This window comes from Cryptotermes secundus, unplaced genomic scaffold (assembly GCF_002891405.2).
Source record: "Cryptotermes secundus unplaced genomic scaffold, Csec_1.0 scaffold112, whole genome shotgun sequence".
NCBI lineage: Eukaryota > Metazoa > Arthropoda > Insecta > Blattodea > Kalotermitidae > Cryptotermes > Cryptotermes secundus.
The window spans coordinates 1,515,536-1,541,526 of NW_019718271.1; the positions used below are offsets into that span (position 1 = coordinate 1,515,536).

The 25,991-nt window shown below is 41.0% G+C and overlaps 1 protein-coding gene across 2 annotated transcripts in view; it reads left to right on the forward strand.

Annotated features, from left to right (window-relative positions):
• Nucleotides 1–1,164: 1,164 nt before the first annotated feature.
• Nucleotides 1,165–25,991, forward strand: part of LOC111872121 (nuclear factor 1 X-type) — a 636,309-nt gene continuing 611,482 nt past the window's right edge. The window contains exon 1 of one of the 2 annotated variants that reach the window (XM_023866148.2): nt 1,165–1,630. Coding sequence is in view for 1 of the 2 variants with exons in the window: in XM_023866057.2 (XP_023721825.1) it covers nt 1,622–1,630 (9 nt within the window). In the remaining variant the exon portion in view is untranslated. The remainder of the gene's footprint in view (nt 1,631–25,991) is intronic. The other variant, XM_023866057.2, reaches the window with a different exon arrangement.

Below are 25,991 nucleotides of genomic sequence, written 5' to 3' on the forward strand. Positions count from 1 at the left end.
AAAATTGATTTTTGAGCAAACCATTCGCCGGTAACAGTTTCCAGACTACTAAAATAGTTTATCTGTTACGCCTGTAGATTTTGTTCCGCCGCTACGGAACGAGTTATGTTATATTCGGTCTTCTGTAGAAAAAGAAAAAACGAAAATAGTAGAAACTGTATTGATAAACAAGCAAGGGGGTTCATGCTGTATAAAAGAGATCCCCCCCACAAAAAGATATATTTTATTTTAAGCTAAGTTTAAGCGAATGTCTTTCTGTGCATTAGCTTATCGCTTAATTATTTTAACTGGTTTTCTTCATGTTTTTGTTTGTAATAGGACGTTACATACACGGTCTATTTTGACGTAATCTAAAAATAAAGTACCATGAGAACGCTGAACATGAATGTTGTAAAGGATAGTAATAATTCTATCGAAAACGGCCCAAATTAATTCATGTAAGCTATTATTGAAACGAATATTGCGTATGCTTGACCATAAAACACAACTACGTGAATGGCGTCCAGGATTTTAAATTTTTCAGACAATATCTTCCAAATGGAAATAATATACTTATTAACACTTGTTAGCATCGTTGATTTCACTTGCACAATAAACTAAATATACGCACGTAAAGAATATTTATTCCGCACCACCATACACAAATTTCTCTTTCGCCACTGAATAATGCCAATATATGCTGGGCACTGAAAAAAAAAACGTTTCTGAAGAATGCAGTGTCAAGTATCCACGGAAGAATTAATAATAAATAATATAAAAGACTATATCGAGTTTAAATTAATCGATTGAGACCTGCAAAAATGCTACAAAACATTCAAAAGATAAACGCTTCTTATCTACACGCGTACTTGATCTTGCCAATATGTTGGGTTAACCTTGAAGGCCGAAATGTTATCAATCATTTAGTTATATAACTACTACCCAGGACCATCAATGCGAATGCGTTGGACAGCATTGCAACGGAACCAGCCCACAACTAAGCAGTTTATGTTTAGAGCACGTTCTGCAGACTTGATAGTGATCTTTGGAAGATGTAATTACTGATTATCTGTATAACATTCACTTCCCGCGTTTTTACGTGGAGGAGGAGTAATAGACTACGCTCCGCCTATGATATCACCTACCTTTCCTAATATGGAGGACCACGACTTGGATTGTGGCTTGGGATTGGTCCGTTGGGAGCTTGATTGATGGCCTCGTAAATACACTACGCTGGCTGGGAAATGTTTATTAAATTATTTGCATCCTGGCTAGTTTTCCAAGTTGTGGATGTACGTTCTCTTGCTGAGAAAGAAGTTTGTTTCCCGATGTTGTGACTTCTTTCGAATGGTAAACTGTAAGAAACGGTATTGAGTGACAAAAGTCACGCAAAGCGAACAGTTACTCATTTGACTAGGTTCGCTCCACAACAAACATTGCAACAGCGTCTAAACTACTGCTGCGCCACACTACACGGAGCGACAATTTTTAGAAGAATTCTACTTGTAGTGAAAGACGAAGGACGATCGTGCCGGGACGGGCTGGGAGTGGGGAACTGTTTTAGCGAGAGTGCGGCGTGCTTGTGACGGTGGCTGGCTCCTGCGATGAAGTGGTGGAAGTAATCGGTAGATTATGGCCTAAAATGACCATGGTAAGTGTCATCTCTTTTCCTAGTACATATACCATTCATATGAACCGGGGAATTTCTTGGTTTGACACTGTCACCCTTATTGACGTTTGCAGTGTGTCTTCAATGTTGGCCCTACTAGTGTATGGTTTGGCACCCTGTTGTCGGCACGTTGGCCTGTCGCCATATAACCTATTTTAATCAAATTGTGGGTATGATTCTATCAATCTATTAAGTAACACTTTGACAGTGACCACTTGAATAAACATAAAATGCCGTGACCTCATAGTAAGGAATGTTATTTATTAACATATGATTTTATTAACATCAAGATATTAGTGGAAAATGAGCGTGTGCAGTTAGCAAGAAAGTGACTTTAATCTTCTTCTCATAAATTCATATGAAAGTGTAGGCTAACCGTCGCGCACCGTGGTGAACGATTGTCAAGGTCGTTTGGGCTGATGTGTTTGGAGGCCAACTGTACTCATCAATGCTAATCACATGACCTTGCCAATGTGGAACGCTCATGCAGTGAAGTGACACACCTACATGCCTAATTATAGGAAGAACTGGTTTTCGACTTCTCACACTCTAAGGCTTGTGGACGGGCATGGACTTAACATGAATATTTCGTGAAATGATCATATAGCAGTGTTGAATAGTTTTAAAAAGCCTTGAAAGAATTCAGTCATGTTTTTCGGTCAACGTTGTTTCGCAACGTCCAGCGTCAACGCAAGCAGTACTATATCACTGCGAGATCAGCTGATCAGCTCCGTAGACAAATCCATAATTTCGAGTAGTTAAACTTTCAACCACTAGATGGCTCGCTTAGAACAGTTGAGAAGCAAAATCCGTTTAGCGCAAGAAAAATGTAACGATGTAACACATAACCTAAAATAATAATATTTATGACTTGAATAACTTTATTTTATGATTAAACGTTCTGTTATTTTACGTTGAATGTTACTGAAATGAAATAATATGTCTTCGATTGTTAGAAATAGCGCAATGAGCATTTAGCAATCCAGGTGCAGGAATATGACGTAGGATTAGGCTACTAGCATTGGGCATTCCCGAAGTACGGGTAATACAAGTTTTTCAAGGCCGACATAAAACTTTGCCGCCCCAGAAGCTAGTTGAGCTCATTTGGCGCACGACATAGGATTATTTATACCATGGTAGAATATAAAACTGATCACTAATTAGGATGAGCTATGCGAACCGATAATCCAAGAATTATACAAACTTCATATTTTACAGTTATAAACAAATATCCCATTAGATATATAGATGTTGCAAACAGCCACAGTATACTTATAATTTTAATAGTATCCGTATGAACCTAACGAGTCGGTATAGCTATTAGGCTATGGGGTTGACCGAGGAGTCTGGGTTCGATTTTTGGTAGGGGAAGAGATTCTTCTTCACTCTTTCACATCCAAATCGGTTGTGGGGACCACCCATTTTCCAATGCAGTGGATAGTGGGGACTCTTTCCCCCCTGGGGGTAAAACAGCAGGTGTATGAAGCTGACCGCCCCCATCCGGTGCTGAGGTTAAGAATTGTGGAGATATACTTACACTTTCATACCTCTTCATGGCATGGTACTAAATTAATTAAATACAAGGATAACTTTGTCTTTATGAATAAGACTTACATGGATAGTGAATAGCACTTGCTATTAGCTGCTTACAAGAAATATGGAGAATTTCTTTTAAAGGTCAGGAGGTAATTCAATGACTAGGGCAATGACTACAGTGTCATTGCATGCCCATGCGCACTTTTACCCAGTATCTTTGATAGGTTAGACAAAAAAAATCCATGTCTGTTGACCTCTTAGCTTGTTAAAATAAAAGAATGATTTTTTAATTTGATTTGATTCATCCTGGTCCATCATGCTAACAATATTATAAAATGTTAATCAACTCCATCCAGTGTGACTGATAAAATGAATCAGGCTTTATATTAATGGCAATGTGATGATACTGTATGTATGTATTGATATTGACCAAACACATGGTAATAGTAGTTTCTGCCCGTATTGATATATCCTTCTGAAGATGGTCTCTAAGACCCAAACATGTCAAGGATGAAAGATTAAAAAGGAATGATAGAAAAAATATTTTATCAGTCACATTGGACTGAGCTGATTAACCTTTTATAATGATTTTGTGGTTCATGTTCAGAGACCAACCCATTGCATATAGCTTAAAGTTATTATGTCATGTTATTTACAAATATGCATTCCCATGAAACACTTCATATGGGTAAAAACTATGGATTTCAAAGTTTTATACATATGACAGTAATGACACGTAATATTATCCAACTCAAATGCAGCTCCAAATTGGTACTTATTATTAAGAAAGTTAGTGTGGAATGTACTTCATTTCTGAATTTAATTTTTTGTATTGATAAGATATATATCACATGCATATCCTTATCATGGTAAGGATAATTAGTTAGATGTTTTGTTTTCTTTTTGGAACAGTGCCTGGCACACATTCATGTGATTATTGTTCAAGTATTGTACTGCAGTTGGTATTGGAATTAAATTTTTGGCATGGCCCATGCAGAAGATATTATTTGCTCATTTGATCCTTGTCTTCCAAAATTCATGCACATGTCAACCACACTGCAGATGGTAGGATTTCAGTGACATCTGATGTAGGTTATTCTTGATGAAATTCAAATTCAAATACTTATGAATTATGTGAATACATAATTTCATATTCTCCAAAACATGAAGCAACAATTGAAGTTGCTGCTTACATATTACTGTGATTGAATTGTCCATTTCTGTGAAGGTGATCACCAAAAGATCACATAGATTTCCTGAGACCCATAAGACATGTTGATTTCATTTCATTTGGAAATATTACTGCATACTCATGTGCATGACATGTTGGTCCTTTCAACATATACAGTATATTCGTACTTAATTTTTATACTATTTATGATATGCTATTATGCATTATTCTATATGAAAAGAAAAACATTTTGTGCATTACTTTTCCGCATGCTGTTATTCTTGTTACAGACAAATTTGCCTTCAACAAACAAAAGATATACTTTGATCCCATGTTGCTGAATGGTGCTAGTGTTGTTTGTAGTTTTAAGAGTTTGTGCAGCTATCATTTTCATATTCTTGAAGGCTCTTATATGTTGAAGGTAATGATTTTAATGTTTTACATCAGTGTAACATGAACCCATATTGTTTCAAAGTTATTATGGAAGGCACATACACAGACACACCCAGACCCGAATTATGCTATTTTATTTAAGAAATCGGTTCTAGAAGTGGAATAGCATATTTTTGTGTTTGCAGATGCCATTGATGTGAAATATGGTTCATTTGAACCACATGGTGAAGCAGAATGTCCCAGTTCATTTTGTAGTACTTCTTCTTCATACTTAGCAAGTCTCAGGTTCAGTTCTCAGCCTGAGATTGGCTAACCTCATTGAGGTTTTTGTGATATTCTCAGTTCCCCCAGGCAAATATCAGAATATTATACAAAATTAGGTGTTCTTTCCATTCTGTTATTCACCGATTGTATTATTATTCAGTCCTATATTATGTAAACTATTGACAGGGTTAGGTAAACCATAAATAAGTAAATAATGATGCTTAAATTAATAAAATTAAAATGAAGAAAATACACAATCTTACATATCTAAAGTAACTGCAGAGAAGTTTGCTGTACCTCAGGTTACTGAACTGTCTTTTGAAATACATTTTACACTTCATTTTGGCCATTTATTTTCTCATAATGCTAAGAGTTCGGAAGAAACGTTGCTTCTTACTTCTGTTTCTTAACTTTTTCTGTACTTTAGGGTCTATCATTTAAGTTGTCGATTTATTTAATAATTTTAAATTTTACTGACATGTAAATCCAATTTTAGTGAAATGAGGACTTGTAAATGACATTTAAAATAGTCATTCTTAGGGAATTCCTGCTTTGTTTTGTACAATTTTTGACATTATCCATCTTCCTTTTTTAATTTAAAACAACGTTTTGGAGACTGGGATCTGTCTCCATCCCTCTTGACCCTTTAGTGTTGGCTTCTATTTTCATAGCATTCTAATTTTTTGGATTGTGGCCTTACATTATACATGGCCATAGGTGCAAGGCCTCATGTACATGGAGTTTTGAGATCTTTGTTGCTTGGGCCCAACTGATTAGGATTTTTCCCTGAGGACAGAGACAGTTCAGTCTCGGAATCATTGTTTTAAACAAGCAGATAAAAAGCAGAATGATGGATAATATCCAGAAAGTCAATAATTGTATTAATATACCATCATTACAAACTTTTAGACCTTACATGTATTTTTCTTTTCTTCTTAAATCGTCGTTTTGTATTTGATTTATCGCCATTGGCCTTAAAGTCAATTAATTGTAGTTGCACATTTATATAGCAGATGAATCCCCTTTGCTGTAAACCCAGCCACACTGCAGATATCCCATTCCATAAATGTTACAAATTATTTTTTTTGTACTTAACCAAATATGCATCATATTTAATAAAAATTATGGATCATGTTAATTAATGTGCGTTTTACGTCATGTTCAGATGTTTTGTTAGATGAGAATTTTTAAAAAGTATGTGAAGTTCAAATAAAGCTTAATGTAAAGTAAGGTGATATTAGGGGCCGCACCATAGCTCAAGCGGTTAGTCGCTGGCTTCCCACCGCGGCGACCCGGGTTCTATCCCGGATCTGGTCAAATGGAATTTGTGGTGGACAAAGTGGCGCCGGGGCAAGTTTTCTCCGAGTACTTCGGTTTCCCCTGCCAAATCTTCATTCCACCAGTTGCTCCACAATCACCCTCACCTATCATCTGGGGCTGGTACAATAGGCCAGAAGTGGCCGCAGTACAAGGGACTTAGTCCCACCCCACTAGCAATAAAAATAATGTAAAGTAGAGGTGATATTGGACCGATGCAGACAAAAATAATACGAGGCAGGATTATATTGGTGTGATACAAACCAAAATTAGTGTAATACTGTGCCAATATAAACCAATATTAGTGTAAGGTCTCACTTGTTCAGATGATCTGTTTATCTCGTCTATAATCCAAAACTGGTCTAAGTACCAAGGAACTCAGTCTAAACCCACCTTAATAGAAATATATTTTTGTAAGAACTAATCTCGTACTTACCTCTCACTGTAGTTGAAGTATCTGATACGACGAGTAGCAATAAAACTTTAGTATGTGAGTGCAATGGAGCCAATAAAACAAATATTTGGAGGCTGCAGTGTTGCTGTTACTGACGGCACTGATTTATGAAGTGCACCGTTGAGATGAACTCAGATGCCATGATATATACGTACATGCCAGGTTCCGTGACGAACGGTAGAGACATTTAAGTAACATTACGGTTATTGCAGCAGCAAGTTGAGAGGCTGTAATGTTGGTACTACTGATCGAAGGGACTAATTTAGATACTGTGGTGGCATCATGTGGCTTTATATACATACAAATTTCATTATGATTTTTGCAGGCGTTCAAGCATTGTTAAGGTTTAGCTTCAGAAATTTGATACGCTGTAATGTTGGTATTACTGATAGGGAGAATTTGTAAATTACCCTGTTGAGATGAGGGTCATATGCCTTGAATTGCATACCAAGTTTCATAAAGACTGGTTCAGGCACTCAAAGATAATAGGGAGGATACACACAGACAGAAAGTTGCTTTTATAAGCTTACTTTTGTTTTCGCAAAATAGGGAAAATATGTTAAAAAGTAGTAGTAGTAGTAGTAGTAGTAAAGTGAGGCGTTATATTGCACCAATACAAATCACGTTTCGACCAACAAATTTAAGTGTAACCCCCCTCCCCCAACTGTAAAATATAATATATTTCTGCACAATATTTTTGGAAATGGAAAATGCAGACGAATTTTCGCCCAAGGAGTCAGTAGTATCCTAAGAAAGGAAAGTCTCTCGTCCGTTACGTTTATAAAATAACATCTTGTATATATAGGGTAAAGTTTCTCTATCACATATTTAATTATACAAAATTGACTTGATGATAATTATGCATGAATTGTTCCGTAATGTTCATTTAAAATACGTACAAAACAATGGAGCCCGTAGGGTTGTGAGAAGTTAAGGCTCCCACATATTCTAGATAATCGGCTCTCAGATGGCGGTAAAGTTACGCGCCAGCCGCCCTTTACCCCTAGGAAGATTCCTGGTACTCATTTCTGTTAGAGCCTTAGTCTATCCCAGGGCCATAGTGAGGCTGGAAGGATTAGGTAAATTGAAAAAATCTATTGCATATTGTTGATTTATCTCTGTTCATATTTTCACTACTTATTACACATTCTGAGCTCATCAGTATTATCAGATACCGGAGCCAGGTTTGTAATCGTTTCAGACTGCAGATGAGGAATCAGTAAAAAACGCAGACTGTATAGCCATTTCCCTGATCTGTCACGGTTCAAGGTTCCATATGATTAGCGTTTAGTTTCGCCATCAAATTAAAAACAGAGAATAACAGATTTTGCATAGATATCACGTCGTTCTTCTGCCTTCTAGAAGTTATCGGAAACGTCATACTTTCAAAGATCTGTTACTAGTCCATGTTTTAAAACTAAAAAACGAACACCGTGGTTTTAGTCCACAAGCGAACTATACCGACCGAGCGACCGCCGCTTGTCGGCGAAGTTAGTGCCAACTTTAGCGGATAGAGGGTGTCACGTGGTCAGCGCAACGGATCGCCAAGGCCGTTAATCTCGTTTTTCTAGAACGGAGCCGCTGTTTCCTTGAAGTAGCTCTTCACTTATCTTCACGAGGCTGAGTGAACCCCATTCCAGACCTCACTACTTCTCAGAAAAATCTGGTAACCCAGGGAATGGAACCCGAATCTCTGGATCTGTAGCCAGGAACTCTGACCGCTAGACCACAGAGGCGGTCGGCACATGTTTTAGAATTTCATATTCAACCCTAGTAGCATCACTGCAATATCTGTGATATTGATGGTAAGAAACTGTAAATGTAGGTGAGTGCATTGCCACTCTAGTGGTATGATCCTATCAGTTTTTATGAAAGTCCGTCGTTTGGTTGAAAAGTTACGTATGCGCCTGCCATTAGCTGATTTGCTCATATAAAATGGCGCGGAGTGCTTTATCGCATGTTGTGATGCAGTGCATTCTACCCCCTGCCCTTATTACCAGAAGCTGACAGCTGGGTCATTTTTAGATATCCTCGCTTTCGCAATGTAGAAGCGTCGATAGTTTTTTTTAAGACGCTGTGAACATCTGTGTGAACTTATGAATTGCGGTTGTGCCACGTATGTAGCGCGGTATTGTCAGATTTGAAGTTGTCACTGTTGGAATATGACACGGTGTAGTCTGATAGACAGGCGTTATCTTTAGCAGGAACGGATGTCTTGTATGTGCAAGATGTGACTTCCTTCTGCCCTGAAGTTTATTTGAAAGCCCAGAATATCTTTAAATCGTTTCGGTGTTGTATGAGGTAAAGGTAAAGCTATCCCTGTAAGAGGTCATGGAGGCCCATAGGGTTGTGAGACGTCGAGGTTCCAACATTTCTAGACAGTCGGCACACAGATGCCGGCTACCCCCCCCCCTTTTTATTGCTAGTGGGGTGGAACTAAGTCCCTTGTACTGCAGCCACTTCTGGCCTATTCTACCAGCCCCAGATGATAGGTGAGGGTGATTGTGGAGCAATTGGTGGAATGAAGATTGGTAGGGGAAACCAAAGTACTCCGAGAAAACCTGCCCCAGCGCCACTTTGTCCACCACAAATCCCACTTTACCAGACCAGGGAAAAGCGGCGGTCGCTCGGTCGGTATAGTTATCTTGCGGACTAAAGGCCACGGAGTTTGTTGATCGCGTCTAAGAATTCGTATAAGTACTCGGACGTATGGGAGGGCAAAAACAAAGAGATGGACAGACACGGTGGAGGAAAGAGCGCTCTCTTGCTCCGGTGTGAACTCACTGCAGAAACAGACGAAGGACTTGTGTAGAGATGTAAGGAGGCGGACGGAAAGCAGGCGTAATAATACCCGAAGACGAATTAGATATTCATAAACCCAAGATATTGTGGCGTGTCGCCTAAAAGCCAGAATATCTAAGCGGGCGTCCATTGCTAGACATCGGCTCTTAAAACACGTTTCCGGGATAGCGCATACAGAGACATCCGTTGCACAGTAGCGACACCTAAATAGACGTCTCCTAAGCAACGCAGACAGATGTTTCCTGCGCAACAGAGGTGTCGTTTCCAAGACAACGGAGGACTAACTGTTCGACTCGGTGTTCCCTGGTCGGTACGCCAAGTGGTTATGAAACAGAATGCATTCATGGACAGAGAAGTCAGAGGTCTGATCAGAGACGATGGGCTAGTCAGGTCGCATCGTCTGGAAGAAGTTATGTCAGAGTGATTGTAGTGATTGCAAGCGTAATTGTAAACGAGTTTCTAATCCAAAACCCACAATTATTTGTGACGGATACCCGGACACGTGACACTATGTTGAAAGTTTTGAGCTTGTCATTAGGGCCTCTGGGTTGCCGAGAAAAGAACTCGATGTGTGTACGTTGCTCTGTGATCTGTATGATGATGAATAGTGTTATTACAAGTCAAAAAAATTAGTTTCCACGCCTTAAGAGCCATCGGAAGACCAGAGCATAGTAACGAGTGGAATGCCATGTCATTGGTTAGTTAAGCATGCAAAATGACCATACAAACACATTCCTGGCTGTCATTATAATGAGACATCACAGCATGCAGAGGTTTTCTAGACGACTTGCTGTTAGTATTATGATAACGAGTAAGGTGTGTAGCGCCAAACAAGTCCGAGGTTTCCGGAGGTTTACAAGATCACTTTAGTCTAAGCAGGTAGCGTCGTGTGGTAACTTTCAGCCTTGTCTCTTGAAAGACCGCCTCTGTGGTCTATTGGTCAGAGTTCCTGGCTACAGATCCAGAGGTCCGGGTTCGATTCCCAGCTCTACGGGATTTTCTGAGATGTAGTAGGTCTGGAACAGGGTCCACTCGGCCTCGTGGGGGATAATTGAGGAGCTGTTTCAAGGAAATAGCGTCTCCGGTCTAGAAAACTGAAATAACAGCCGTGGGGATCCGTTGCGCTGACCAGGCGACAGCCTCTATCCGCTGTCAGCACTAATTTCGCCGACAAGAGGTGGTCACTCGGTCGGTATAGTTCGCTTGCGGGCAAAACCCATATAGTTTTTTTTGTCACTTGAAAGGAAAAGATTCTTACAGCGGAAGTGACTATCTACCGGTTCGCTGCTGCTGGTGTAATATCATTAATTAATCTGATTATCACTTTGAGATCTAATTCGTCAAAACCGAGCACATTTTAATGGCTGGATCTTTCCTGAGCAATAGAAATATTTAGTGAAACAAATAACATTAAATTCTTCGTTCCTCAGATTTTGGGTTCGGGTGGTCGTTATTTAATCACGGGTGAGTTGGCGTCTACTTTGAATGTGTCTTTCAGGCTCTGTCCAGACGTCTCTCTGTAAGTAGTCCATGACTTCCTGCTTCAGGAGCCTCAGTACCTGCCTTTCTGAATCATATTCCTGTCTTACTTGAAGTACTTCTCTAATCCAGTGGTTCTCGACCTTTGTGAGACCGTGGTCCTGTAAAATACAGGGCTACTATAAATGATTCATTCGTTTTTAAAACGCCATATTTTCCAAAGCATTATACATAGAAATATGATTCATATATAAAAAGAACCGTAAACTCACAGAGTTCTCTTCACACTCTACAAATGTTCTATCTGTGCCCCTTGGGTCGCACGACACACGTCCAGGCAGTAGTCGAGCTCGTTCCACACATTTTGTAGCATCAGCCTGTCAATGGTCATCACTGCAGCATCGATGCGTTCCCTCAGCTCTACTAGTGTTCTTGGCAGTGGGGGTACGTAAACACGATCCTTAATATACCCGCAAAGGAAGAAGTCACAAGGCGTTAGACCAGGTGATCTGGGGGGCCAAGTGAACAGAGCTACGTCATCCTCACCAACACGCCCAATACAGCGATGCCGAAGTTCATTGTTTAGGTAGCGACGAACATTGCCGATACCACCGCAAAATGCTTTGTTTACATGGCGGTTCATTTCCATACTCTCTTTTGAATGCGCGTTGCACTGCTATAACAGACGAACATCTCGCATATTGCAACAAACAAAAACTCTTTTCTTGCTTTGTCGCCATTTTGTAAAGGCACTGAACTTGTGCTGCCAACTGGTGCACACAATACAGACTTGGTGAGTTTACGGTTCTTTTTATATATCAATCATGTTTGTATGTATAATACTTTGGAAAATATAGCGTTTTAAAAACGAATGAATCATTTATAGTAGTCATGTATTTCCTTAAAAGACGAGGGCCCAGTATGATTTGATGCCAGGGCCCGGTAAATACTGCTCTAATCTGTGGTGCATTCTTGTGGCTGAAGGGCTACTTAATTCATTTAAGTATACAGAGAGTTTCACTTTTAAGCAGTGTGGGATTCAAACGGCTTGACTGCTGTGGTATGACGAGCAATTAGTAAGGTTTTGACTTGCAGAATTTTGCGTTCAGGACATGAAAGTGATAATGTAATCACCTCGGTACCATATCCATACGTATCTGATTTGTCCTTCTGGTAATGAAGGCCAGTATTTTATTCCGTTTATTTTTTTCAGAGGACTATATTTAGTTTTTGATGAGGTTCAAGGAAAAGTGCTGTTTGTGTTGCGAATTTAACATCATAGGCATATTCTTTCAAATCTAATTTATGAATTTCATTTAAAATTATACGTAAGCCTATAAGTAGGGCCTAGTTCTTGAAGTGTTACACACTGAGTTATTAATATATGCATGTAGCAATATATATCCGTTAAACTATAATACGTGTCTGAAAAATATGTAACAAAACTGAGTGTGTAAGCCGTGTTTAATGAGTTCACTAAAAGCAATGACGTTTAAGTCACTGAATAAATGCATTGGTTCAATCCTTGTTAAGTTATTTCCCATCATTCATCGTTAGCCCTTCATTGTTCAAAATCGCGAGCCATCTACTCCGAAATTTCGGAATTTATTCCTCCTCGATATGACATGTTTCAGGATTAAATATTCTGTTTTGAATGTCGAGAAAAATAACAGACAAAACAACGCAGTCTTTGCGATTTTTTTTAAATACACATCCATGAATAGGCCTAAATTTCCATCATGGTACCATTAAATATTCCCAGAATTGCAAGACGATTTTCGTCCAAGCAGACAGATTCTTAGAGAAGAAATATCCCTTACGGGGAAAAAAATCATGTGATATCTTCAATTATTTTTCTATCAATAAGGCTGATACATATGGGATTATGCAAAGAATACTTAACGGGACCTCGTTTAATGTTTATCGTCTATAAATGATTACATCACCGTTTACTTTATGTTATTTTCTAACGTTATGAGTTTCCTCACTTCATTTGTACGTATTTTGAGATGTAAACCCAGTAATGATCACGATCCCAATACTTGACTCGTCAGTGTCATTTCATAGTCGGTATAGCGACTGGCTACGGGCTGGACTACCTGGAGGTCGGGGTTCGAGTTCCGTTAGGGTCAAGAATTTTCACTTCTCCATGTCGTCCAGACCGACTCTGGGGTTCACCCAACATCATATACATGGGTACCGGCCACTCTTTCCCGGGTGTAAAGCGGCCGGGGCGTGAAGCTGACCACTCACCTCCAACTAATGCCGAGGTCAAGAAAACATGGATGTATACATATACTCCACGATGCTCGTTCGTGGCGTAGTGCTTAATTAGTTAAGCACAGGGACAAGTTTGCCTTGCCCATAAACCTTACAGCAAGGATATGGCTTTCAGATGTGTAATCTAATTCCCCGAGGGTTGTCTTGATGCCTTTTTATAACAATTTCTTTTTCCACTGGATTTTCAGGAATGGCAGACGCCGAATGATCATGAAACACGTGTTATATGTAGTACAGTCCGGTGATTTTATAAGTTCTCCAAATCACGAAAATTTACATTTCACAATTTCACTTACGAACTCCTGTATTTCAGAAACTCTGTATGCCCTTGCGTAAAACTAGGAACACCTTGTGGGCATAAATGATGGCATCCTTTACACCGTTTCGTTCTATTTCTGTCCGTACTTCCGTCAGCATTTGCATCCGTCCGACCAGGCTTGTTCTCTAAGTCGTTATTGTCCTGAATGTGACTCTCTGAAGTCGGGTTGTAGTTGAGGCCAGCATCTGTGCCACTTACATCGTTGGTTGACGTCACCTTTTACTCTCTTTTCTAGAAGTTACAAGTTTCGCGTTTTCAGGCAAACTAACCCCGGTAAAACGTCACATGCCGACTATTATTGGATTTCTAAAGTTTATACAACATAATCAAATGAACAACCAAACAGAAATTTGAAGTTCATCTCACCGGCATTTTGATTGGACTAGCCGATGGAGCGCTTATTGTCTCGTGCTTCACAGGTGAGGTGAGTGGTTTAGAGACGCTACGACAGATGTCGCTAGCTGCGCCCTCGGAAGGCCGACGTGCCAATGCCTTTCCTTTAATTAAGAGGACACGGATGCCCTGTGTGCTGTTTACTTGTTTATTTATCGTTTATTTAATGTCATTGTCAGGAGACATACTATAGGTAGCGTTGAATGGTGCCATGTTTCGTGAATGATAAATTGGAAAAAGTGTGAAAGGAAACGGTAGTTACCTGATTTCAGGTACAGCATTTGGCTGGAAGGAGCGAAAACCACGAAAAACATCAATCAGGGTAGTCGATGTCCTAGCCGAGATTCGAACCGGCCACATGCGGAATACAAGACAAGCATTAACATTTGAGGAACCAACTTGCACGACGTCTACAGTACTGAATAAGATCGTTGGGCACCCTGTATAAGAGAAATAGTATCTAGAGACAAAACCGAAGTGACCAGTGAACTCCAGTATTTATGGGTTGTACAGCCGGGATAGCGGTAGCGTAGTTGGTTGAGGGGCTATGCTACAAGCCGGAAGGTCGCGGGTTCAAGTCCCGATGAGATCATTTGATTTTTTTTTCAGTTGACCTAATCCTTCCAGCCGCACTAGACCCTGGGGTTTACTCAGCCTCTAACAGAAATGAGTACCAGGAATTAATTAAATAATTTTCCTGGGGAGTAAAGCGCGGCCGGCGCGTAAGGCTGACAACCTTACCGCCATCTTTGAGCCGATTGTCTAGATAATGTGGAGCCCACAACGTCTCACAACCCTATGGGCCTTCATAGCTTGGTACTTTACTTACTTTTTTACAGCCGGGATAGCGCAGTATAACGACGGCTTGACGGCCGAGGGGTTGGAGTTGGAGTCCCGGTAGGGTCAAGAGTTTTTTCTTCTACATATCGTCCAGCCTGCCTCTGGATCCACCCAGCCTTTTATCCAATGGGTACCGGGGGGCTCTTTTCCTGGGGGTAAAGCGGCAGTGGTGTGAAGCTGACCTCTCATCTCCAACTAGTGCTGAGATCAAGAAAACGTGGGTCTATACAGGCACTCCCCCATACACGTTTATGTCGTAGTTCTTAATTAGTTAAGCGGAGGAGCAATTTTACTTCTGCCTTGACCGCTGAGTCGATATAATCTGCCGCTGCGACGGCCACGCGTCCAACTTCTGTGTGTTGGATTCCCGGATAAGCTTTCGCGTCAGTACTGTAGACGGAGGGGGCTACTGCGAACTCTGACTGGTGAGGCTTGGAGATGGTCGTCATGCTCTGATCTCTTCAGTAGTCAGTCCGTGGAGCAGAGCTTTTTGTAGTCAACGATTTCCCTATCAACGATGAATCCATAATTAATTTAAAAACGTTTTTAACTTCAAGTTACGGGGAACAACGCTGAAAAATAGCATGACTTCCATCATGGAATCTAGAGTAGTTTATTCTGTGCCACTGGTGGTTTCCCAGTTGCCTCATTCAACTGAATTGACACAATATTAACTTGAAGCATATACTTATATGCGCCGGTAACGGTATCCGAGCGGTCTAAGGCATGCACTGTCTTCGCTCGCTTGGAAGCCGGGATCGTGGGTTCAGATCTGTTTCCTGTGAGGTACGAACTGAATTCTTATATATTATTCTTATACACTGCCGGTCACAGTAGCCGAGCGGTCTGAGGCATGTACTGTCTTCGCTCGCTCGGAAGCCGGGATCATGGGTTCGAATCCCACTCAGGACATGGATGTTTAGTTTGTGTACACGTAGAGGCCTTGCCACGAGCTGATCACCCGCCCAAGGAGTCCTACCTAATGTGTAAGATCTAGAAAAACCAAGTGAACGGAGAAGTTCATGGAGATAGGCCTAGGCCCACTGGGGCTGTAGTGCCAAGGAAAAATATATATATATACTTCTATGCTGAATGCGCCGGACCAAGACCAGTGGGACTTATTTATGGAAGACTGCCGAATCAATGGCACGTGGGAGCACCGGAAACCGAGGTACCCGTCGTTTCCGGTGGCTGGGAAGTAACTTCGTCCAGGAGCATAGCGTGGCGTCTGAATGGAGGATTCAAAGTGAATAGAGAAGATTATATTAATACGCCACATGTTTGGTTTTATATTAATGTACATTAGGGTCCAAATATTATCTAAAATTGTTTTAACTACAGACGGATAAATGCAGACAATTATCAGCTTCAGAACCAAACGCTATAATTGTGCGGACCAGAAGTTTATTTCTCGTCACATCATAAGATAGACATTTTAATCCATATTGCATGAACACGCCTTACGCTCCGGCCGTTCTTTACGCTCCCAGGAAGATTCCAGGTACTCATTTCTGTTAGAGGCTGAATCGAATTCAGGGCCATAGTGCGGCTGGAAAGATTAGGTCAATTTAAAAATCTAGTGACCTCTTCATGAAACGATCCTGCGACCTTCCGGCTTGTAGCATAGTGCCTCAACCAACTAAGGCTGACAACTTCACCGCCATCTATGAGCCGATTGTCTAGAAAATGTGGGAACCTCGACGTCTCACCACCCTATGGGCCTCCACGGCCTGCTACAGGGATAGTTTTACCTTAATATTGAATGAATACACGGGTCTTCGTAACGATAACAATTTTTGGCTCTCCTTTCTATTTGATTCAATCCAAAACTCTCCGATCCATTCTGAACGCACACCGGTACATAAACAACCACAGGATCCATGAAGATCTACAACTAAACACAGTGATCAGTGAAATAGAAAAGTGGAATATCGAAAGAAAATTAGAAAAACCAGACCAATGCACTAGCACTGAACCTACGTGTATTACACAACAGCGAAACTACACACAGGCTGAAAGGACACACCGTCTTAACTCTACCAGACAGACCTGAGTAAAACCCCAATACAAGGATTAATATAATAACCTAAGTGAACAAAAAAAGTATGAGTTACGCCACTGGGCATAACTCATTCACGCGCCAGTACTTATTGAACGTATTTATTGCAGACTCTGCAGATCATGTGTAATAAGTGTGTGAACAATGTTATCCGAAAGATCATGTCACAAGCTGAAAATGGAAAAGAAAGAAAATCTGTTGAATCACTGTCATGTCATCTCATACCTTCATAAAACGACGAACCCCCCTCGGCTTCCGAATTTTGGCAAGTTTGAAAGGATTGAATCGTTTTCATATAGTTAAAATGAGTTAGTTGAATACAGTTACCAGTCAGATATTGCAACAACAATCAGCCTTGGTCCTGCTAGAATCTAGCGCGGTAGGAATATAAAGTTAACAAAATATGCCTGTTACCATCGCCATGTCTGTCTGTCTGTCTCTTCAAGGTCTGCAGAGCTTATTTTCGTAAAGTTTTACTGAATTTGTGTCGATAAAATTACAGTTTTTGTTAAAATCTGGTATCAATAAAAATTATTATTTTTTAATTCACATAGTGGGGGGTGGAGTCCAGTTGGGTCCACCCGGCACGGCGGCCACTGATTGGCCTATTGTACTTGCCCCGGGTGATTATGATGAAGGAGAATTTGGTGGAATGAATATTGGCAGGGGAAACCAAAGTGCTCGGTGAAAACCCGCCCCAGCGCCACTTTGTCCACCACAAATCCCACTTGACCAGGCCCGGGATCGAACCCGGGCCGCCGCGGTGGGAAGCCAGCGCCTAACCGCTTGAGCTATGGCGCGGCCTGCTCCCATCTAAGAATGACTCACTTACCACGCGAAATATAAAGGGTATGTATTATACATATAGAAATACAGGGTGACTCTAAATTATATGTTGGGGCTTCCGTGGCCTGTAAACGGAAACCCTGACAATAATTTAAAATAACCCGGTATATCGTGCCTAAAAACCTCCCGGTAGACGTAGAGGAGATACTGACACATCTATTGCGCATGTCTTGAGGTTTTCGAACAAGCGCACCAATATTATTTCTCCGTGCGAACACTTTAAGTTGTTATGTATTAATTTCACATGTTACGTATCATGAGTATGCTTATTTCATTTGTTTTGAATATTATTAGATATTATCTTCTGTTCTTTAAATACCCATCCTCCAGCCACTTGCCTGATGTTTATTTCTGTTGACCATTCGTTCGTAATTATCATACTGAACTGTCGTAAATGATTCAGCTTATGCAACATGCAGTGAAATAAGAGCCACATACAAGCATCATGTATGAACATGGGCCAACTCAACTGCAGGTGTACTGCCATTCATAATTTGTAGTACTGGCTTCTGGTTGAGACAACATTTTGAAAAGTATAGGGTGCCCGGATGAAAGGTATCCAATATAAAATCATTATATCTCAGAAAAAAATTATTATACACATTAATGGGTTATACCGTTACAAAGGGAAACTATCAAAGTTTTTTTTTTCTGCGTATATAACTTCCTCAGTAAATTTAAATGTGGGCTTCCTTGGTGGCACGACAGATATCCAGGCTTGAAGCATGTTTGGTGTTACCGTAGCCACAGCGTCCCTTATGCGCGTTTTAAGGTGTTTCAGGTCGTTGATCTTAACCTGTTAGACAATGTTCTTCACATAGCCCCACAAGAAAAAAATCCATTGGGGTTAAAAGTGGCGCCCTAGGAGGCCAAGCGATTGGTCCAACTCTGCGGATCCATCTCCCAGCCATCTCTCTGTCCAGGTGATTCCTAACATGGTGGCAAAAATGTGGCTGCGCATGCGCGTAAGCCGGGTATAAAAAACTTTCAGAGTTTTCCTTTCCGATGACTTAAACCGGATACGTGTATGACAGTTAGTTTCCGAGATATAAAGTTTTTTTTATTTTGGATACCTTTCATCCGGAAACCTTGTATTTAAGGATGAAATTCAGGCGTTTGAAACGTTACAAAAAGGTGTAAAAGGTTATCAACACCGTCCAGTGTGACTGTTACATTTTTTTCTTTCTTTCCTTTTTAATCTTCCATCCTTGACATGTTTCAGTCTTAGAGAGACCATGTTCAGAAGGATATATCAGTACAAGCAGAAACTACTACTAAAGCAAGTGTCACGTAACTTCGAACAAGGCCAAGAGTAACCTTGAATGCGCAGAAGAAAAATTTCAGACAAGGGGGTGGGTTCGAGGGTGTGAGAAGTGACAGGCGGCCAGTTGTCTGTTCCGACAGTGTTTACTAAACTCGTTTATTCCGTGTAAAAGTAATATTTACGCTTAGAACGTGTATGTAATATATGATTTACCTCATACTAAATAAACTAAAACTAGAAAACTATCTTAAAATAATGGTACGCTATAGCTTGTTGATTTTGAAGCTAGGTTACGCGAAATAAAGTTCTGTAATCACTAAAATCTCGATATACAATCATCTATATATCCAGTTGCCGGTCTAGAAAACCGAAATTAACGGCCGTGGGGATCGGTTGCGCTGACCAAGTGACACCCTCTATCCGCTGAAGTTGGCACTAACTTCGCCGACGAGCGGCGGTCGCTCGATCGGTGTAGTTCGCTTGCGGACTACAGGTTACGGAGTTTGTTTTTATAACATTTGAGAACGACAGAGTCGATCAAAATTGCATCCAAGAAATAATTAGGAGAAGGTCGAACTCAGAGAATGTACTTGCTACTGTTCAGTTCAGAATAATTTACCTTTTAGCCATTTGGACCTAAGTGGCATTGAGTTTCAAGAGGCAGGCTCTATAGGTTAATATGTAGAAACATGTATGACTCGTAAATCCGCCATACTGTTCGGCCTTGACCGAAGTAATCCACGAAATGGGTTTCAAACGCTAAAAATGTTCACCGTTTATTTCTTTAAATGTAAACACATTTTTGAACAGAATCGTTGAATACTCTTCTTGCAGACAATTTCAAGTCTTATTGTGTACTTTTCATTTTTATTAGACATACATTTTTAAAGCATCACAACTTTCTTAGGGCAGTGGTTAAGTTTTTTTTTTAATTCTCTTAGTGGGGGGTGGAGTCCAACTGTGTCCACTCGATACGGCGGCCACTGATTGGCCTATTGTAGCCTGCCCCGGGTGATTATGATGATGGAGAATTTGGTGGAATGAAGATTGGCAAGGGAAACCGAAGTACTCGGAGAAAACCTGCCCAAGCGCCACTTTGTTCACCACAAATCCCACTTGACCAGACCCGGGATCGAAACCGGGCCGCCGCGGTGGGAAGCCAGCGACTAACGGCTTGAGCTATGGCGCGCCCAGTGGTTAAGTTAGTTGGGGTTTTTAAGACGTATCACAGATTTTAATCATAGTTCCTGCTTCATATTTCGGAGGTGCCCGATACGAATTCCTTGACGGGCCGCATTTCATGTTACTTTCCTTAATCCTTTTGAGTAACATTTCGACCGCTTCCTTCAACATTCTTTCCCATTCACTATTCGTGACCAACTGTTGTGTCCTGTTTGACGGTACGTAACATCTGAGGGATCTGAGGCCCCGTTCAAACCCCGGTGGGCAATAATGTACAGGGAGAACAAGGAAATACGCCTGGCTCAAGTCTAGTTAATTCAGGTTTTGAGCGGTTCCACGTGAAATCAAAACTATTTTTAGAGCAGTCCTTAGTCTAAACTTTCTTGTTGGGTTCTGTTTCAGTACATTTCTCTGTCTGTCTGAATCCACCTCAGTACATTGTGAGCGTGTTTAATGAATCGTTTAGTATTACGTAGGACTTAGGGCTGGAACACACAGCGACATCGGTTGTACGACGTCCGTACGGTTCATGTCGCATCGAGTAGTAGAATATAAAGTGTAGTCTTAGCATCCATACGTGACGACTTGCAACATCTACCGTACGACAGTCGGATGTATTTGGTCGCTCTAGTGTGAAAAGGAAGTCGTACGGCAAAAAAAAAATCGTACGACATTTTTCGTACGACAGATGTCGCTGTATGTTACTGCGCACTTAATAGAAGACGTAAGTTGGTTTTTATCAGTGTCTCACTTAATGTTAATAACCTCTTTGATTATTAGACTGTATAAGAAATGTAAGATTTGAGGTTCTCACGATAAAAGTAAAGTAAATATATCCCTGTAACAGGCCGTGGAGGCCCATAGGGTTGTGAGATGTTGAGGGTCCCACATTTTCTAGACCATCGGCTCAAAGATGGCGGTAAGTTTGTCAGCTTTATGCGCCGGCCGCCCTTTACCCCCCAGAAAATTCCTGGTACTCATTTCTGTTAGAGGCTGAGTCGACCCCAGGCCATAGTGCGGCTGGAAGGTTCAGGTAAATTGAAAAAAAAATCCACCTCATCGGGATTCGATCCTGCGACTTTCCGACATGTAGCATACTGCCTCAACCAACTACGCTACCACGGAAGTGACTGTAAGGATTAGTGTCTTACGGAATGTGATGCCGTGTAGTCTGGTAGTTCGTAACCAAACTATCAGACTATACGGCGTCACACTGCAGAAGGTAGTAATATTTATGTCCGAAGCGCATAGAATTCGAAATGAATTTGGTACCATGTACATGAGTCAATATTGTGAACTGCTCAAGGAACGTAATACAGACTTGGCTGATTGCATATCTTGTTTCATGTTATGACGGTAACTTGGAACATTGTCTGACCTGTCCTACACTGAAGGAGTACGTCATCCGTAGCTTGTCAGACGTTGAGTGAATATTGTGCTGCATACAGAAGGATGACAGTGATATCACGGAGAAAGAATATAGCTGTTAGGTTGCCTCTCTTATCGTGATTGTAAGTTCTCTGAAGTGATTGCCCTTCAGGACCTTTTAATCTCGGCTGTGGAGCTTAGTTCTTGTTCTAATCGAATCTTGTGTCAAAACAGTCAAGGTCTCCGATTGCATTTGTCGGTAAAAATATATCAGAGATGCTTCACAGTGAAGCGCTTCTAGTACCAGTGTGTTTTACATAGATTGGATTGATTTCACCTTTAATTTTTTTTTTCCTGTGGCGCTATTGCCCCAATTTTGGGCCTAGGCCTACCTCCATGAAACTCTCCGTTTCACTTCGGTTTACTATATCTTACACATTCGGTAGGACTCCTTGCGCGAGTGATCAGCTCGTCGCAAGGCCTCTACCTGTAGAGAAACACAGAAAAACGCACACAAACATCCATGCCCTGAGTGGGATTCGAACCCACGATCCCGGCTTCCGAGCGAGCGAAGACAGTGCATGCCTTAGACCGCTCGGGTACCCCCCTGACCGGCTTCACCTTTAATTTACTGAGTCGAAACCAAAATTTGGGTTCACCTCGTAAGCACATTTTTATGTACCCCAGAATTATTAAATAATTTTCATAAAAGGAAAGTATTATGCTACTAACATCGTACAGCTGGGCCGTGCCATAGCTCAAGCGGTTAGTCGCTGGCTTCCCACCGCGGCGGCCCGGGTTCGATCCCGGGTCTGGCCAAGTGGGACTTGTGGTGGAGAAAGTGGTGCTGGGGCAGGTTTTCTCCGAGTACTTCAGTGTCCTCTGCCAATCTTCATTCCGCCAATTGCTCCACAATCACTCTCACCTATCATGGGCTTCATTTGGGATTTTTGACATTACGATCTTTGTTATTCAGCGTACAGAATATCTGCTTGCCCTGCGTATTTTGGTACTAATGTAGCAGAAATTCGCCTCTGCGGTCTAGTGATCAGAGTTCCTGCCTACAGATCCAGAGGTCCCTGGTTCGATTCCTGGCGCTGCCAGATTTTCTGAGAAGTAGTGTGTTTGGAATTGGGTCCATTCAGCCTCGTGAGGATAATTGGGGAACTATTTCAAGGAAATAGCGACTCCGCGCTAGAAAACTGAAATTAACGGCCTTGGGGATTCGTTACGCTGACCACGCGACACCCTCTATCCGCTAAAGTTGGCACTAACTTCGCCGACAAACGCGGTCGCTCGGTCGGTATAGTTTGCTTGTGGACTAAAACCACGGAGTACATGGTTAACGACTGTTAAACTTCCCGGCTATGGCTCATTCTTTTATATTCATCAGCTGAAATCAACGCGTTTTATTTAAGATGATTCTGCCTTTTTTTTTCGGATTTCTTTGGTCCCTTCTTATGAACTCCCAATTTCAGATGCCTACAGATGTCAAAGTTACTTCCGTTAGTGATTTTTCTGTTTGTTTAATGCAGATATTCCCCTACAAATCTGTTGGGTTCAATCAATAATATAAATACGACACCACATGGAGTCATAAATTGTTTAGAAAGCTTTTAAACAGTAGAGATGTATATACAGGTAGGTTTTATATTTCCTCACGTTTACACCACATAGATAAATATTTGAAGTTATAATATGTATTGATAATATAATTTTTGATGCTACAACGTCAAAATTTCGAATGGTTCCTGTTCTAATATTGTTTACAGGGGAACTGAAATAGGTGAACGTGGAATTGCTACAGCTTTGCACCGAGTTTAATAAAACATTGTCCCAGGTTCGAAAGTTTTTAGAGGACACGACACATACATACACACAGACCTGTAATCCTCCTGATATGATTTTATGAAAAACCTGATATTTCTCTCTTAAACTAAGGAAATCAGGACCAGAAGACTGCTGTTTGCACGCGGAATCTTGTATAGACTCCCACGAAGCCCGTGTAGAAGGAAAGTATACATTAGGAAATAATTTATAGCAGTATTTTCATGGCTAACAACAAGACCTATACTTCATAATATAAATATTTTATGTTCTGCCAGTATTCATACAACTGAATTTGAATTCATGGAACAAGCACAGACGTGTAGTAAGGGTTGCAGTCTCTTTGTAAGGGTAACGACCCATCACCTTAGACAAATCTGTGATTTGAAATGAAACAAGGAACAGACTCATACATGAATGGGAAAAATATATTTTAATGAATCTTAAAGAAATATGCCTAATAAATTGGACTGGATTGAACTGGCTTGGGATCGGATCAGACAGCGGAGTTGAACATTCAATCTCGAATATTGGGTTTTAGGACTTTTCCCATTTTCCAGCACTCTAAAGAACACAACGTTTCGGAAACTAAAACTGTTTCCGTACTCAGGTGAAGGGGAGTAGAGACACCTGCTCTCTTGGGTCCATTAGAAAGACCTAACCTCAATTGCTTAACAGTTTTGTCAGTTTAACTACTGTATACATATACACACACATCTGAGATCATGGTTTGTCAATGGGAGATATCCTGTCAGCTTAGCTCTTTATATCGGAGTTAACTCTTTCTAACAGATCCAACAGAATAGGTGTCTATCACCATTTCACCCGAGGACGGAAACAGATCCATTTTCCGAAACGTGTCTTCTTTCGAATACCAGACGATGGACAAGTCCAAAAATCCAAGTGTTATACACCATCGTCAGAATCCTTTAGAATCTACTAGAACATTTTTAATATTGAGAAGAGAGTTTTTCTGTTTTCACAGTAAAACATCCAGTTCCACCTCAGAGATTGGCAACACGGATATTACTTACTTTGTTTCCTTCCCACTGTTCTATCTGTATGTTGATGTTACCCTTCAATTTGAAACTGTTTTATGAGGATTTTGAAGTTTAAATTTAAACGCCTTCAAGAAATTAATTTGTTTAAATTGCTGGAGGTGAGGTCATCACAGCGATAAGTACCATCTTCTGGGTTTTGGCGCCGTGTAATCCGGCAGAAGTTCGCCGACGTTTTAGAATGTACCCCTACTGCGTTAATCGCCAATGCCGGGGAGTAAACCAAGCAAGCAACCAGCAAGAAGCGGGAAAACTCCGTGGCCTGTACTCCGCAAGCTAACTATAACGACCGAGCGACCGCCGCTTGTCGGCGAAGTTAGTGCCAACTTTTGCGGATAGATGGTGTCACGTGGTCAACGAAACGAATCCTCACGTCCGTTAATCTTGGGTTTCTAGGCCATACCCACTAATTCTCAGAAAATCTGGTAGTGCCGGGAATGGAATCCGGGACCTCTGGATCTGTACCCAGGAACTCTGACATCTAGGCCACAGATGCGGTCAAGAAGTGGGAAAACTGAAGCAAAGTTGTATGGTCGTAAATCAGAAAGGGCCAGTCCACGTGCTCTGTACGAAACCTGTTGATTCTTGTCTCAATACCAACTGCCAGCGAACTGAAGTTTGTGGGACGATCTCAAAAGATGGAAGCACCAGGTCAGACTATGTGTAAGATACGGGTGACAGGAAATCTTCCTCGTTTAGAGATAACCCCAGTTCATCTTTACTCGCAAGACATATCTTGTTGCAGTTCTGTCTGCAGTAGTCTAACTTGTATATATAAGTAAGTAAAGCTATCTCTGAACCAGGCCGTGAAGGCCCATAGGGTTGTGAGATGATGAGGGTCCCACATTATCTAGACAATCGGCTCAAAGATGGCGATGAGGTTGTCAGCCTTACGCGCCGGCCGCGCTTTACTCCCCAGGAAAATTCCTGGTACTCATTTCTGTTAGAGGCTGAGTCAACCCCAGGGCCATATTGCGGCCGGAAGGATTAGGTCAATTGAAAAAAATCCAATGACCTGATCAGGACTTGAACCCGCGACCTTCCGACTTGTAGCATAGTGCCTCAACCAACTACGCTACCGCGTGCCCCAAGTCATATATATAATATTATATTTGAGCATCCTGTTACACTCGCACAATATATATATAAGATAAACACCGTCTTAAGTGTAACAATTTTATTGTAGTTCTTTCTTCTTTCTCCTCACTCCACACTACATGTTTCGGCCCTAAACGGCCATCATCAGGTGTGTATTCTCACGTAACTGTTACACTGCCTGTTAAAATTTAACGAATTGCAACCAACTATAAAGTTCACAATTGAAAGAGAACAACAAGAATCTATTAACTTTCTAGATATAACAATACATCGTAATGAAGATAGCTTGCAATTCGAAATATATAGAAAACCCACACAAACAGACATCATAATACCTAACAGCTCGTGCCATCCATTCGAGCACAAATTGTCAGGTATTAATTACTTAATGAA